General features: G+C 34.8%; 1 protein-coding gene across 1 annotated transcript in view; it reads right to left on the bottom strand.

Annotated features, from left to right (window-relative positions):
* The window catches only part of LOC134827704 (cell adhesion molecule Dscam1), a 52,392-nt gene that overhangs the window by 12,498 nt on the left and 22,408 nt on the right, over nucleotides 1-17,486 (bottom strand). The window contains exons 6-9 of the mRNA XM_063840469.1: nucleotides 16,272-16,395; nucleotides 14,143-14,836; nucleotides 11,892-12,204; nucleotides 4,565-4,849 (exon numbers count right to left, since the gene is read on the bottom strand). Coding sequence (XP_063696539.1) covers nucleotides 4,565-4,849; nucleotides 11,892-12,204; nucleotides 14,143-14,836; nucleotides 16,272-16,395 — 1,416 coding nt within the window. The remainder of the gene's footprint in view (nucleotides 1-4,564; nucleotides 4,850-11,891; nucleotides 12,205-14,142; nucleotides 14,837-16,271; nucleotides 16,396-17,486) is intronic.

The raw sequence follows: 17,486 nt of genomic DNA, 5'->3' as shown, positions 1-17,486 counted from the left end.
TCAAATTCGTCGTAGACGTCACAACCCCCGCCTTATTGCGACCCACACAAGTATATTCCCCTGCATCTCTTCCCTGCACAGCATCAATACTCAAAGTGCTACTTCTGCGATTTTTCTCAATTAAAATATTGCGATCGTTATTTTCCGTCAACGTTTCGTTCTGAAACATCCACGTTAACGCCACATTTTCCAAGTCGCCAGCAATAATCGTGCAAACTAGTTGAAAATATTCCCCCAGATAAATCGGTTGTCCGTCAAAGTTAAAAGGTGCCAATCTTAGCGGAACTATCATCATCATCGGATTCGTGCAAGAAAGAATTTAAAAAAAATCTATTACTAAACCGAAACCACGGATGTTAGTAGCTTGTGTTTAGCAAAAAAAAATTTAAAATTAGTTTTAATTTTTCTAGACTGTCTTGTAAGCCCATTTCCATTTTGTGGTTTCTAAAGCTTGATTAATTTTCGGATTAGGAAAAATTTTCAGAAGAGCAAAAGTACCCTTGACAATCAATTCGGTCTTGACACGGGAAATGCCTCCTCGATTGCTAACACGGCATTCGTACTCTCCGGCATCTTTGTCGCTCACAGCTTCAATCACTAAATTGCTACTGCGACGATTAATTTGCGTCACTTTTGCATGTTTATTGTAATAAATGGGACGCCCACGAAAAAACCACTTGAACGTGTAAGGATAGTCGCCGGAAATGACGGTGCACGAAAGTTGGAAGTAATCGTCGGTTTTGAGGGGTTCCGTGGCAGTGTTAAAGGCTGCCAGCGTTACAGGTACTGGGAAAAATGTCAACGGGATTAAAATTTAAAATCAAAATTGGACTAAAACTTAAGATAAAATTAACGAAAAAAAATCCTGACGACTCAAATTTGTACCATTAACATTCAAAACTGCCGAATAACGAGCGACACCAGCAGCGTTTGATGCTTCGCAAGTATAATTTCCACGATGATTGTCGGAAATTGAGTCAATATTCAGTGCTAAACTACGTTTTCCGAGTTTAACGATCGAAATGCCGGAAAAAGTGTCGTCGTCGTGAATTACTTCTCCATTTAGCAAGTAACGAAGGTAGATGGGCGTATCACCGGTAGCGGTGCATTGAATTCCCACAGAATCAGCGAAATTTGAGGGATCTTCGCCAAAGTCGAAACCAAGGATTTTTGGAGGAACTTTAAAAAATTGGGTTCAAAAAATTAATTTGAGGGAAAAATTAAACAAAAAATTTAAATAACGACAAATATTTAAAGAAATAACCATTAATATTGAGCAACGTAGAGAACTCTGCCTGTCCAGCCCGGTTCGAAGCTCGACAAGAATAATTTCCTTGATGTTCGGCGCGTAAATATTCAATTGTCAGAGTTGCTATTTTTGAACTTTTTGACACGGTCATGCCATTTTCGTCGATTACGGGCTTGTTATTGTGGTAAAAAGTGAGTCCGATGGGGGTATCGCCTTTTGCGGCGATGCATTGAACGGAAACTGTGTCTCCTTCATTTAAAGTTTCGTCCCCAAAAGTAAACGGAAGAATATGTGGAAGAACTAAAAACGAAAAAAATGTGAAATAAGCGAGGTGCTTTGAAAAAATCATCACAGTGCAGCTTTTTTCGTGGGTGTTGGAATCGATGAAATGGTAAAACTAACAAATTTCATGCAGTTAATTCATGATTTTTCTATATAATGACCATTAATAAGCAATTCAGCTGTGTATTCGACTTGGCCTGCTCTATTTGATGCTTGACACGTGTAATTTCCTTGATGCTCCGCACGTAATGACTCAATAGTCAAAGAAATTGTTTTTGCACTTTTGATCACAGAAACGTCATTTTCATCATTAACTGGCCTGCCATTATGATAAAACGTAAGACCCATGGGAGTATCACCTTTGGCAGCTAAACATTGAACAGCTGCCGTATCACCTTCATTTAAAATCTCGTCGCCGAAGGAGAATGGAAGGATGTGAGGTAAAACTGAAGAAAATTAAGAACGATAAAAATTTTGCAGCTTTGGGATGAAGGAAGGGAATTAAAAAAAAATTACAAAAAACACGCAAAAAAAAATTTTTTTGAGTCATTAACCATTAATATTCAATTCAGCTGAATATTCAACTTGTCCCGCTCGATTCGAAGCTCTGCAAGTATAATTTCCCTGATGTTCGGCTCGCAAGTAATCGATAGTTAATGATATGGATTTTGCATTTTTCGTTACAGTAATGTCATTTTCGTCAATTACGGGACTTCCGTTATGGTAAAAAGTAAGTCCGATCGGAGTATCTCCCTTTGAGGCGAAACATTGAATCATTGCGGCGTCGCCTTCGTTAAGAATCTCCTCGCCGAAGGAAAATGGCAGGATGTGAGGTAAAACTGGTGAGAAAATTCGATTTTTTTTTAAATTTTATTTTTGAAAAATGGGTGCAGCGATATTTTTTTGTTAGGATACCAAGGAAAAGGAAAGTTAGGTTGAAATATTTTAAGGAAAGTTTCTGAAAACCTCAAAACCAAGTACAAGAAAAAACCCGAAACGAATTTTATTAACCGTTAATATTCAGTTCTGCTGTATATTCAGTCTGTCCAGCTCTATTTGAGGCTCTGCAAGTGTAATTGCCTTGATGTTCGGCACGTAAATAGTCGATTGCGAGTGATATGGATTTGGCACTTTTTGTTATGGAAACGTCATTTTCGTCAATAATTAGTTGGTTATTGTGATAAAAATTCAGTCCAATGGGACCGTCACCCTTTGAGGCATAACATTGAATGGCGGCACCATCTCCTTCATTCAAAATCTCATCACCGAAGGAGAATGGAAGGATATGCGGAAGTACTATAAGAAGAAATTTTGGTTCAAAAAAGGTTCGTTTTCTAAACGGCAGCAGCTCTTTTGATTTTTTAAGGATATTTAAGGATAAAACTAAAATTTTAAATTAAATAGGTCTGAAAAAACGATTTTTTAAGCATTAACCATTGATATTCAGTTCAGCCGAGTATTCAACTTGTCCAGCACGATTCGAAGCACGACAAGTATAGTTGCCCTGATGATCGGCACGCAATGCTTCGATCGCTAAAGAAATTGTTTTTGAAGTTTTTGTGACAATCATTCCATTTTCGTCAATAACTGGAATGCCGTTGTGATAAAAAGTGAGTCCAATGGGAGCATCACCTTTGGAAGCCACACACGAAACGAGAGCGGTATCACCTTCGTTTGGAATTTCATCGCCAAAATCAAACGGAAGAATGTGCGGAAGGACTGTTTGATACAAAAGTTGAGAGAGGAGGTCAAAAATTAAGGTAAAAAAATTAAAATAAAAATTCTACAAAAACACTTAATTGGCAATTAATGAAAAATTTTTAAGGATTAACCATTAATATTCAAAACTGCAGAATATTCGACTTGTCCCGCTCTATTTGAGGCTCGACAAGTGTAATTTCCTTGATGTTCAGCTCGCAAATATTCGATTGACAATGTTGCCATTTTTGCACTTTTTGACACTGAAACTCCATTTTCTTCGCTTACCGGAATTCCGTTATGGTAAAAAACGAGTCCAATTGGAGTATCACCTTTCGACGCTAAACATTGAATTGCCGCAGCATCGCCTTCATTGGGAATCTCGTCACCGAATGAAAATGGCAAAATATGTGGAAGAACTAACCAAGAAAAGGCGTTATCAAGAAATGCAACGAAAGGGTTTTGAGGATAAAATTATAGGTAAAAATCTTAAAAACTACAAAAAATTAAAATTTTCAAAAAATGACCATTAATATTTAATTCAGCAGTATATTCAGCTTGTCCAGCACGATTCGACGCTCGGCACGTATAATTGCCCTGATGTTCTGCGCGAACATTTTCAATCGTTAAAGCGATCATTTTCGCAGCTTTTATGATAGAAACTCCATTTTCGTCAATTACTGGTACGTTATTATGATAAAAAGTCAAGCCAATGGGCATATCGCCTTTTGTAGCAACGCATGAAACTGACGCTGTATCACCTTCATTCAAAGTTTCTTCGCCAAACGAGAATGGAAGGATGTGTGGAAGGACTAAATGTGTCAAAAATTAAAATATTTTAGTTGGTACAGCGAACAGGATGGAAATTAAATATAAATTTGTTAAAAAAATTCGAAAAATTGCTAAAAGTTCAATTTCGAAGTAAAAATTAACCATTAATATTCAATTGCGTCGAAAACTCAGCTTGTCCAGCCCGATTTGAGGCTTGACACGTATAATTTCCTTGATGATGAGCCCGTAACGACTCAATACTCAACGTGGCGGTTTTAGCACTTTTTATTACTGTCATCCCATTATCGTCAATTACTGGTTTTCCGTTGTGATAAAATGTTAGTCCGATTGGGACATCACCTTTTGCAGCCACACAAGAGACGAGCGCGGTATCACCTTCATTTAAAATTTCATCTCCGAAGGAAAAGGGTAAGATATGTGGAAGAACTGACGAAAAAATTTATTTTAACGGTGCTTTGATTTTTTTTTAGGAAAGGAAAAAGGAATTTAAGGGGTTGAAAAATCTACTTAAAAACGTTTTTCGTGATTTTAAATAAAATTAACCATTAATGTTTAGTTCAGCTGAGTATTCAACTTGTCCCGCTCGATTCGAAGCTCTGCAAGTATAATTTCCTTGATGTTCGGCACGAAGATTTTCGATCGTTAAAGCGATCATTTTTGGACTTTTTAACACGGTTATGCCATTTTCGTCGATTACAGGTTCTCCGTTGTGATAAAATGTCAAACCGATGGGCATATCGCCCTTTGCAGCGAGACAAGATACTGACGCTGTGTCACCTTCATTCAAAATTTCGTCTCCAAACGTGAGCGGAAGAATATGTGGAAGGACTGTTTTCATACAAAAGGATACAGGATTCAAAATTAAAATAATTTTTAAACCAAAAAAAAATCTAAAACATTAAAAATCTAGTAATTTTCCTAATTTTTAGGTACCATTAACATTCAAAATTGCTGAATGCCGAGCGACACCAGCAGCATTTGACGCTTCGCACGTGTAATTTCCCCGATGGTTGTCTGATACTGAGTCAATTGTCAACACCATTGTCCGTTTACCAACATTTGTCGTATAAATCCCGCTAAATTTTTTACTCCCATCATCTTGAATTACCTCGCCGTTCAACAAAAATCGCAAATAAACAGGATTATCGCCAGAAATAACGGTACATTGAACCGAAGCGGAATCTTGGAAATTCGATGGCTCTTCGCCAAATTCAAAATTGAGAATTTTTGGAGGGGCTTAAAGGAAAAAAGAGAAATCTATAACTAAAAGCGAACCAAAACCACTTGGTCGGATGTCAGTGCAAGATACAAAGCGGGTTAGTCAAGTTTTTTTTTTCAATCAACGGACCATCATGCATCAACATTTGCTCATTCTGCCTAATTTTTTAGTTAATCAAGCATCATTTTTACCGTTCACAGTTATATTGGTCGAATAGTGCGTTTTGCCTGCCCAATTTTTAGCATTGCATGTGTAAACGCCACTATGATGGATGGTTGCTTGCGGTATTAGCAAAAGACTAGATTTTGCCGAAATTTTGCTAGTTTTAATTTGTCCTAAAAGTTTGTTTTTGTCATTCAAGCCATGGAAGCTCCATGAAATCTGTAAGCCTTGCAAGTCACCCTTCACTTGACAAATAAGCTCAATGGAATCACCCAAATTTATTTCTTCGTTATACGAAAATGGGATCACCGATGGCAGCACTGTGTGTGTTTGTGTGAAAAACATGAAATTTTTGTTGTTGTGAGAAATTTTTTTTTTGGTGCAAACATTTAAATATATAAAATTGTTGTGATTTTTGGGTGCAGTGAGGTTTTAATATTTTTTTTTGGGAGAAAAAATAATAAATAAAAATTAATAAAAATTTTTTTTTGGAATAAAAATTAAAAATAATTAGATGTTGTTCTGTAAATGTTGTTTTTTGTGTACCATTAACTTTGAGTTCTGATCCATTTTCTGCAATTCCAGCGAGATTCTTTGCCTGACAAACATACACGCCTCTGTTCATGTCATTTATCGATGCGATATTTAGTAGACTCGTTTTTGCGGAAATATTTATGATATTGACGCCGTTTTGGCCATTTTTGAGTGTTTCATTGTTAAAAAGCCACCCAATTGTCACGGGGCTATCTCCTTTAGTCACGATACACTGAACGCCGGTACTATCGCCGGGACTAAATGAGTCCTCGCCAAATGTGAAAGGCATGATTGTTGGAGCCACTTTTGATGTAAAATTTAAATTTGAAGTTAAATAAGAAGGAAAGATGTTAAAGCAAAATAATATAGACAAAAATAAGGACAGAGTTTAAGGAAAATCGTTGAAGTACGGTGCAGCGTAGATTTTTTTTGAAGGAAAAAATAATTAAAATACGAAGATTTTTTTAAAAATGTGAAAAATAACCATTAATATTCAATTCCGCAGAATATTCAACTTGTCCAGCACGATTTGACGCACGACAAGTGTAATTTCCTTGATGTTCGGCACGCAAAGACTCGATTGTGAGAGTTGCAATTTTCGCGCTTTTTGACACGCTCATTCCATAATCGTCAATTATTGGTCTGTCATTGTGATAAAACGTTAATCCGATGGGAGTATCGCCCTTGGAAGCCACACAAGACACAAATGCCGTATCACCTTCATTCGGAATTTCATCGCCAAAGGTGAATGGAAGGATGTTTGGAAGAACTAACGAGAAATTTTGTAAAAATTAACGGTGCAACGTGATTTTCGGGAAAAAATTAAAATAAAAATAATAAAATTTTCTATAAATATTTTGTAGAAAATTCAATGACCATTAATATTCAATTCAGTCGAGAACTGAACTTGACCAGCACGATTCGATGCTTTGCAAGTATAATTTCCACGATGTTCGGCACGTAACGATTCAATACTTAAAACGGCAATTTTAGCACTTTTTGTTATTGTAATTCCATTATCGTCGATAACTGGGACTCCATTATGGTAAAAAGTAAGACCGATTGGAACATCACCCTTGGAGGCGATGCAAGATACGGAAACGGTATCACCTTGATTTGGAATCTCATCACCGAAAGTGAAAGGAAGAATGTGTGGAAGGACTATTTTGGTAAAAAAATAAATCAAGGTAAAAATCAATTTTTCAATAAAATTAAAGAAAACATGCTAAAATTTGTTAAATTTCAGTTTTTGAAGTACCATTAACGCGCAACATTGAAGAATGTTTAATAATTCCCGCTTGCGATTTGACAATGCATTCATATTCGCCAGCATGTCGCGGTTGAACGGACTCAATATAAAGCATTGCCATTTTTGAACCACTTCTTGTTACCAAAATACCATCGTTGGAGTCGACTTTGTGTCCATTTAACGTGAAATGAATGTCAAATGGACCGTCACCTTTTGCTACATTACACATAATACTCGCAGATCCAGTGGCATCAACGGGATCACCGAAATCAAACGGAGCAATTGTTGCGGGGACTTGAAAATTATGATTTTTTTAAAAGGTTTTCAGCGAAAAAAGGTAATTTTTGGGATTCAATTGAAATAATAATAATAAAAATCTACTAAAAATTATTTTTTTCTGAATTTCAGGTACCAGTAACATGCAATTCAGCAGTTCTTTCGATAATTCCTGCTTGAGATTTTACGGAGCAAGTGTAGTTTCCTGCATGACGCGCTTGAACTGATTCAATATTTAAAATGCTGAGTCTTTGACCACTTCTTGTTATTAAAACTCCATCATTTGAGTCTAACTTTCGACCATCTTTCTTCCAAGAAATCTCAAATGGGGGATCGCCTCGTAATATGGCGCAATTAACCATCGCAATGTCATTCGCATCGATTGGATTTTCAAACTCAAATGGGATAATTTGTGGAAGAACTGAGAAAAATGTCAAAAAAACGGTTCAGCAAAAGCTTTTTAGGGTTCAAAGGATGAGGAAAAGGGTTAAAACCTTAAAAATAATTTTTGCATGCAATTATTTCGAATATTATTAACCGTTGATATTCAATTCAGCCGTGTATTCTACTTGACCAGCGCGGTTTGAGGCTCGACAAGTATAATTTCCTTGATGTTCAGCACGTAAGTACTCAATATTTAGAGTAGCAACTTTTGCTCCTTTCGTGACAAATACGTTTTCATCATCATTTATCAAGTTTCCATTGTGATAAAACATAAGCCCTATTGGGGTATCACCTTTTGCCGCTACACAAGTAACAACGGCGGTATCTCCCTCATTCAGAATTTCATCGCCAAAGGAGAAGGGAACGATATGGGGAAGGACTTTGGTAAAAAAAAAATAAAATTTTTAAAGAAATCATATGAAATACGAATCAATTTAAAATTATTTTTTAATATTTTTAGCAAAAATGGCGCTACCATTAACGCGCAACGTAGATGCATGTTTAATAATTCCAGCTTGTGACTTGACGATGCATTCATATTCGCCAGCATGTCGCGGTTGAACGGACTCAATATAAAGCATTGCCATTTTTGAGCCACTTCTTGTTATGAGAATGCCATCGTTCGAGTCAAGTTTTCGTCCATTTTGGGTAAAATGAATATCGAATGGCCCATCACCTTTAGCAACACTACAAATTATCGTCGCAGATCCAGTTGCATCGACTGGATCACCAAAATCGAATGGAGTTATTGTCGCGGGAACTTAAAATGAAAATATTTTTTAAAAATTTGGTGCAGCGACTTTTTTTTTGGGTAAAAAAATAAATTTACAACAAAAATTAAAATTATTTGATGAATATTTTTTTTAGGTACCATTAACTCTCAATTGAGTTGTTTCTTCGATCATGCCAGCTTGAGATTTGACAACGCATGTATAATTTCCAGCATGACGAGGTTGAGAGGATTCAATGTTCAATAAACTCAAACGTTGCCCACTTCTGGTAATTAAAATCCCGTTATTGAAGGAATCTATTTTCAAGCCGTCTTTTTTCCAATAAATTTCGAAGGGGGGATCTCCTTTGACATTACACATCGAACTGGCAGAGCCGCCAGCGTCAATTGGATCATCGAACTCAGTGAGAGATATTGTTGGCATGACTGACAATATAAAATTTTTAAGATTTTAAAGGGAAAAAAAAATATTTCGGTGCAGCGTTTTCTCGTACAGGGGATCAAAAAATCATAAAAAATTACTTTTTTGAACTTTTAACGTAAAATTAAAAGTACCATTAACAAAAAGTTCAGCTGAATGTTCAATCAATCCAGCTTGTGATTTCACAACGCAAGTATAATTTCCTGCGTGACGCGATTGAACTGACTCAATGTTCAAAATACTCAATCTTTGTCCACTTCTGAGTATTAAAACTCCATCATTAGAGTCAATTCGGCGCCCATCTTTCTTCCAAAACATCTCAAAAGGCGGATCGCCTTGAGTAATAGCGCAACTAACTGTCGCAATCCCATTTTTATCAACTGGATTTTCAAATTCAAACTTGGAGAGTTGGGGAAGTACTGAAATCGTTGCAATTAAAAATCAAAAATGTGCAGCGAAAAAAGGTTTTTCAAAAAAATAAATGATAAAAAAATATTTTTTTCGAAGAAATTTCTAACCAGTCACATGTAATTCAGCACTATACTCAATGATGCCAGCTTGTGACTTGACTTGACAAGTATAATTTCCCGCATGTCTCGCTTTAACCGACTCAATATTGAGAATACTCAACCTTTGACCACTTCTGGTAATTAAAATCCCGTCGTTGGAGTCTAATCTGCGATCATCTTTCTTCCAAATTATTTCAAAAGGGGGATCTCCGCGAGAAATGGCACAACTAATCATTGCCATGTCATTCATATCAACCGGATTATCGAACTCAAAGTGAGTTATTTGAGGTAAAACTGAAGAAAAAATATTTTTTTTAACGGGCAGCGAAGTTTTTCAACAAATAAAAAATAATTTAAATAATAAAAACTGCTAAAAAAATCTTTTGAGATCAAAATTTGTACCAGAAACATGCAGTTCAGCACTGTACTCGATAATTCCAGCTTGAGATTTCACCGAGCATGTATAATTTCCTGCATGTCTCGCTTGAGCTGATTCAATATTTAAAATACTCAGCCTTTGTCCACTTCGTAAAATGATAATTCCATCATTAGAATCTAGTTTTCTACCATCTTTTTTCCAAATAATTTCGAAAGGAGGATCACCTTTTGTGATTGCGCAATTAACTTGTGCAATATCGTTCGCGTCTACAGGGTTTTCGAACTCGAAATGCAATATTTGAGGTAAAACTAAAAATCAAAACACGCAAAAAATTACCGAAAATAAATTTTAAACGGGCAGCTTTTGATTTTTTGGGGCTTTAAATTAAAAATAATAAGAAAAAACTACGAATTAACAACATTTAATGACTTTTAAAGTACCCGAAACATGTAATTCAGCGCTATATTCAATAATTCCAGCTTGAGATTTGACGGAACAAGTGTAATTTCCTGCATGACGCGCTTGAGCCGACTCAATATTAAGAATGCTTAATCTTTGTCCGCTACGTAGTATGATAATTCCGTCATTTGAATCAATTTTTCTTCCGTCTTTTTTCCATGAAATTTCGAATGGGGGATCGCCTTTCATGATAGCGCAATTAACCATGGCGATATTATTTGCATCGACGGGATTTTCAAACTCAAAATGCATAATTTGAGGCAATACTAGAAGAAAATTTATTTTTTTTAAACGAGCAGCGAAATTTTTCACGGGAAAAAATTAAAATTTAATAAAAATTGGTCTTGAACGCTAAAAATTTGGAATTAACCATTAATTTTTAATTCTGCGGAACTTTCTGCTTCTCCAGCGAGATTACTGACGCGACAAGTATAATTTCCCCTGTGCTCCCCTCGGACAAAATCAAAATTGAGCGTACTTAATCTCGCTGACATGTTCAAAATATTAATGCCACTCGTGCTCGAATGTTTGGGAATTAAGTTGCCATTGTGAAGCCATTCGATAGTCAGAGGAAGATCCCCTTTCGCGATACAATTAATGGCTGTCGAGTCCATTTCATTGAGAATTTCTTCACCGAACGAGAATTCTTGTATATGCGGAGGAACTTAATTTTTTTTTAGGAGAAGAGATAAAAAAAAAGAAAGATATAGAGAAAAATCATCGTAACAAAGCGATCGAAGTACTTTTTTGCAACTGAAAAAAAAACTAAAATAAACGACGAATTGTTGACGCTTCTAACCATTGACTCTCAATTCTGTTGAAAATTTTGTTACTCCAGCACTGTTTTCTGCGACACATGTGTAATTTCCACGATGTCTGTCTCTCACAGACTCAATACTGAGCATACTGATTCGTGGACTATTTCTACTGATCACAATTCCATCGTTTGTTTGCAACTTATATCCGTGTTTGTGATCAAATTCGGTCTTTATCCAGTAAATATCGAGTGGAAGGTCTCCCTTGTTAACGGTACACATGGCAGAAACCATATCATAAATATTTACTTCATCCGCGCCAAATGAGAAGTCAACAATGTGTGGCTTAACTGAATATGATAGAAGTGATAAGTACCAGTATAACTCCAAAAACGTCGCTTTTTATGGTCAGATTAATCGATTTTTTTATGCGTGTTGTTTTGTTGCGCATTAGCGTAGGACGTTTACATGATTAGACGATGGTACTTTGACAATTCTGACCTTATCGTGTTCGAATTACTTACCACTTAAGATTTATGTTTATTGCGAGATAACGTTGTCGACATGTTTATTACGCGTCGTTTTATTTTAAAAGAGATCAATATGGGTTTGTCTTTTTGAGAGAAGCATCAATTTTTATCTTTTTTATATTAAAAATGTTCGCATTAATTTTTTTTCATGATGCTTCTTCTCAAAAAGTTATTTTTTTAATTAATTTAAACCTCTAACTTACCCATGACTTGGATTTCGAGTGTTCCGCGTGCGCTGTAACCTTCGCTATTTTTCGCCACGCAAGTATATGTTGCTTGATCGGAGTTACGTTCGACGTTTTCGATGATCAATGTTCCGTTGGGGAAGACTTTTTGCTTTCTGTTGATGGGCAATGGACGATTATCACGTTCCCAGACGATCGAGTCGATGGGGTAACCAGCAACGGGACAGGTAACGACTAAAGTTTCTCCAGCGACGATTGGTTTCTTTTCCATTGAACGGATGAATGGTAAGCCGTAGATGTTTAATTTTGCTTCGTGGGAAACTGTGCCGACCTGTAAGATTTGATTTCTTTTTTAGAAAAATATTCGAAATATTACGTCGTTAAAATTTAAAAAAAAATCGCTCCTTGTTCCATTGAATAAGTTAAAAAATAGAGAAAGTAGTCGTCTAAAAAACGACATACTATACCGCATTTCGATGTTATATATCTATGTTTTTTTGTACTATTCATTTTACAATTTTGTTTTCCTCAATTCACATTTTCGTACTCCTTATGACCCTTTCGCAATTTCATACACTTTCAAAACAGTTTTGAGTTGTAAAATGATTAAAAATGATAAATTAGAGCCCTCTGATAAATTTTTATCCATTTGGAGCAAGATTTGTCAAAAATGGCTTTGACACAGTTTTTGATTTGGTTTTGCTCTTGATTTAGTTTTCAAAACAAAACTATGTCAAAGAAAAAAAATTTTTTTCAGTTTCAATTTTTTGCCAGTTTTGAGTTATAAAATGATTAAAAATGATAAATTAGAGCCCTCTGACAAATTTTTATCCATTTGGAGCAAGATTTGTCAAAAATGGCTTTGACACAGTTTTTGACACAGTTTTTTTGCTCTTGATTTAGTTTTTAAAACAAAACTATGTCAAAGAAAAAAAATTTTTTTCAGTTTCAATTTTTTGGCAGTTTTGAGTTATAAAATGATTAAAAATGATAAATTAGAGCCCTCTGACAAATTTTTATCCATTTGGAGCAAGATTTGTCAAAAATGGCTTTGACACAGTTTTTGATTTGGTTTTGCTCTTGATTTAGTTTTCAAAACAAAACTATGTCAAAGAAAAAATTTTTTTTCAGTTTCAATTTTTTTGCAGTTTTGAGTTATAAAATGATTAAAAATGATAAATTAGAGCCCTCTGACAAATTTTTATCCATTTGGAGCAAGATTTGTCAAAAATGGCTTTGACACAGTTTTTGATTTGGTTTTGCTCTTGATTTAGTTTTCAAAACAAAACTATGTCAAAGAAAAAAAAATTTTTTCAGTTTCAATTTTTTGGCAGTTTTGAGTTATAAAATGATTAAAAATGATAAATTAGAGCCCTCTGACAAATTTTTATCCATTTGGAGCAAGATTTGTCAAAAATGGCTTTGACACAGTTTTTGATTTATGATTTGGTTTTGCTCTTGATTTAGTTTTCAAAACAAAACTATGTCAAAGAAAAAAAATTTTTTCAGTTTCAATTTTTTGCAGTTTTGAGTTATAAAATGATTAAAAATGATAAATTAGAGCCCTCTGACAAATTTTTATACATTTGGAGCAAGATTTGTCAAAAATGGCTTTGACACAGTTTTTGACACAGTTTTTGATTTGGTTTTGCTCTTGATTTAGTTTTCAAAACAAAACTATGTCAAAGAAAAAATTTTTTTTTTGCAGTTTCATTTTTTGACACAGTTTTGAGTTATAAAATGATTAAAAATGATAAATTAGAGACCTCTGACAAATTTTTATCCATTTGGAGCAAGATTTGTCAAAAATGACTTTTGTCAAGTCGAGTTTAATACCGCATTTTTTCTTCGAAATGCGGTAAAAATTGGTCTTTTTCATAGTTTTTCAAGAATTTTTTTTTTAATGTTTCTATTTTGATTTTTCTAAAATATTCATTTTTCTACCGAACTTAATATTTAAAAAATTAAAAAAAAAATTATATTTCAAAAAGGTAAAAATAATTTGCGCAAATTTACTTTAATTTTTTTTTATTAAAAAGTTGTGAAATTAATTTTACACTTTTGATAAATCTCTCAAAAATTTTCAAAATTTTTTTTAATGTTTCTACTTTGATTTTTCTAAAATATTCATTTTTGTATCGAACTTAATATTTAAAAAATTAAAAAAAATTATATTTCAAAAAAGTAAAAATAATTTGCGCAAATTTACTTATTTTTACAAAAAATTAATTTGAATTTGAAGCGATTTCAGTAAAAAAAATGTCCTTACCTTGCTTGAAGCTGTACATTTATACAATCCTCCGTCATTAGTATGCACCGATGTAATATTCAAATATGACACAACTGCTCCATTTACCGTCACATATTGTCCTACTTGATACCGTTCATTATTTGCGATTTTCTTGCCATCAAGTTCCCATGAAATTTCAGGTGTGGGATTTCCGTGAGCGATACACCGCAAGAAAACAGATGGTCCAGGATGGAGAGTTTCCTCATTAAACGCTTCCTGAATGACTGGCGGATCAAAACGACCTCCCAATTTCAATTCAGCACTAGCTTGAGCACTTTCTTGATCGTTGCGGACAAAGCATTGGTACATTCCCTTGTTCTCCTTCTTGACAGATTCGATTCTCAAAACCGGATCTGAGTGTTTAATCGACTTGCCATCCTTGGTCCAGCTAACAGTCTTGATGGGATTTCCGGAAAAGTGACACGTGAAAACTGCGGGACGCCCAAAATCAACGACCTGCGTTTGGGGATCGACCTTTGCGGAGAGCGGGGCAGTTACAGTCAATACGGTTTCGACACTTTCACCGCCAACGGAGTTATTTACGACGCACAAATATTTTCCGGAATCCTCGACAACGGCATCTTTGATAATAAGTGTTCCAGACACTTGTTTGACGCGATCATCCAAGACAACGGCGGATTTGCGGGTAGTACCTTCGATGTATTTGTACCATCTGGGGAGGAAAAAAAAATCGAGATTAATTTTTTATGTCAAATCTGTATGCGTTTTATCCGGAAAATTATTTTCAATGAACTTTTTCGCATAAAAAAATTTGTAAATTTATCAAAAATCTTTAAAAAAATTTTATCATTGAAAATAATTTTAAGTTGGATCGTAACGCATACATTTAAAAAAAATAAAAAAAGCGAAGCTTTTCTGAAGAATCGCGATGTTTGAACTGAAAAGCGATGAAAAACTGACTTGAACACCGGAGTTGGATAAGATTGTCCAAGACAAAACAACGCGGTTGACGTGCTCGATTTCGCCGTGTGATGTATAAATTTATCTCGATCGTCAACTTTTGGAGCAACGCTTCCAATGGGCTCTGAAACATTTTTATCGCAAAACGTTTTTTTTTTAAGAAAAATTTCAAAACGGATTTTTTTGACCTGAATGTTGAGACAGGTTTTGTTTTTTTTTTCGCGCAAGTCCTTTTTATTTCAACAAAAGACTTTTTTTCGAAGACGACGAACTTTTTATTACCTATAAAGTGCTGTAGGATAACTTTGCATGGGACAAAGAAGTGTAAATGTTGAATTCAAAGCAGTTTCTAAGAATCGTATTTTGTCTCCGACTGACAAACGGGGCTTCACAAAGCCAATTGGTTCTAAAAAAACGTTCATTTTTGTAAGTTTTATTGCAATTTTAGAGGATTTTTATAACCTGAATGTCATTTTTCGATAGGATTTGAACTGGAAACTTACTTAAAAACTCCAAGAGGCCACATTTGAGCTTGGCACAGTAACGCAAAACTTGTATTTGAATACTTTTGGAACGTGCCGCTCTTTAATTCGGACGAAAAAACGGGTGGCTTGAATTGGATTGGCTCTAAAATTTTAATTTTCGTTTTAATTAATTAAATTTTCTTTATTTTAGTGACATAACCTGAATGTTGAGAACGGAAAATTACACGAAACATTACCTAAAGATACCCAGAGGCCACATCTGAGCCTGACATAACAATGCAAAACTACTGTTCGAAGGTTTTTTAAAGGCGTAACTTGTTAAATCGGTCATAAAAGCGGGAGCTTTAAATTGAATCGGTTCTGAAAATTTACGATTTTTCATTTTTGTTACAAGGAAATCATAAAATTTTCACAATTGAATTTTAAAAACCTGAATGTTGGGATATTTTTCTCAATTTTACTCACTTAAAGACACCAACTGGCCATGCTTGAGCTTGGCACAGCAATGCAAAACTTGAATTAGTAGCTTTGACGAAGATGCTACCTTTGGATTCAGTCGAAAAAGTTGGAGGTCGTGAGCCAATTGGTTCTAAAAATTTTCAAAATATTTATTTTTGAGACGAATTTCTTTTAAAATTTTATTTTAAGCTTGAATTTTTATAACCTGAATGTTCTTTTATCGATTTTTCGCGAGTTACTTACTTAAAAACTCCTACAGGCCAAGCCTGAGCTTGACACAAGAGAGCAAAACTTGAGTTTGTGGCACGCACAAAAATGCTACCCTTTGAGTCGGTTGAAAACGTGGGAGGTCTTGAACCGATTGGTTCTGAAAATTTCATTAAAAGCTTTTATTTAGTCGAATTTTCATAATTTTTTGAATAACCTGAATGTTGGAATTTTTCTGTGACACGAAATTTTTTTCAAAATTTCGCGAATTACTTACTTAAAGACCCCTACAGGCCAAGCTTGAGCTTGACAAAGAAGTGCAAAGCTAGTATTGGTTGCTTGTTTAAAAGTCGTACTGATCGATTGCGTTGAAAATGTTGGAGGACGAGAACCGATAGGCTCTAAAAATTATTTTTTTAAAATTTCAATAAATTTTTTTCTTAGAGGAAAATTTTAAAATTTTATAACCTGAATGTCGAATTTAACAAAACTCACTTAAAAACCCCTACGGGCCAAGCCTGAGCCTGACACAAAAGCGAAATTGACGAAGTGGCATAAGCTTCGAAAGCTGTACTTTTTAAATGTGTGGAAAAAGCAGGTGCTCGAAAACCGATGGGTTCTAGATGAAAATTAACAATTTTCGTTAATTCACAAATTTCAAATTTTTTCTTGAACGATAACCTGAATGTTGGATGAGCTTTTCACTTACTTAAAGACACCCACTGGCCAAGCTTGAGCTTGACACAGTAACGAAAAAGTTGTTCCCGCGGACTCTTCGAAAGTGATACTTTTGGAATGAGACGAAAATGCGGGAGCCCGAAAGCCAATAGGTTCTGAAAGTGTTTTGGTTGATATTTTTTAAATAAAATTTTGACGAATTTTCGACGATATAACCTGAATGTTGAGATCCGAGAGACATTTTTAAAAAATTACTCACTTAAAAACTCCAACAGGCCATGCCTGCGCTTGACAGAGCAAAGCAAAACTCGAATGTTCTTGCTTGATAAAAAGACTAATTTTTGACTCGCTTGAAAATGTTGGAGGTCTCGAGCCAATTGGTTCTAAAAATTTTTAATTTTAATGAACTTTATTTACTCAAGTTTTCTTGTATTTTATGACCTGAATGTTGGAATTTTTGGGATAAATGAAAAATTTTTTACTCACTTAAACACTCCTACGGGCCAAGCTTGAGCTTGACACAATAAAGCAAAGCTTGAATGAATTTCTTTTATAAAAGTGCTACTTTTTGAT

Source organism: Culicoides brevitarsis, chromosome 1 (genome assembly GCF_036172545.1).
Source record: "Culicoides brevitarsis isolate CSIRO-B50_1 chromosome 1, AGI_CSIRO_Cbre_v1, whole genome shotgun sequence".
Classification (NCBI taxonomy): Eukaryota; Metazoa; Arthropoda; class Insecta; order Diptera; family Ceratopogonidae; genus Culicoides; species Culicoides brevitarsis.
Note: the sequence above shows the minus strand (reverse complement) of the source record. Positions and strands in the feature narration are given on the sequence as shown.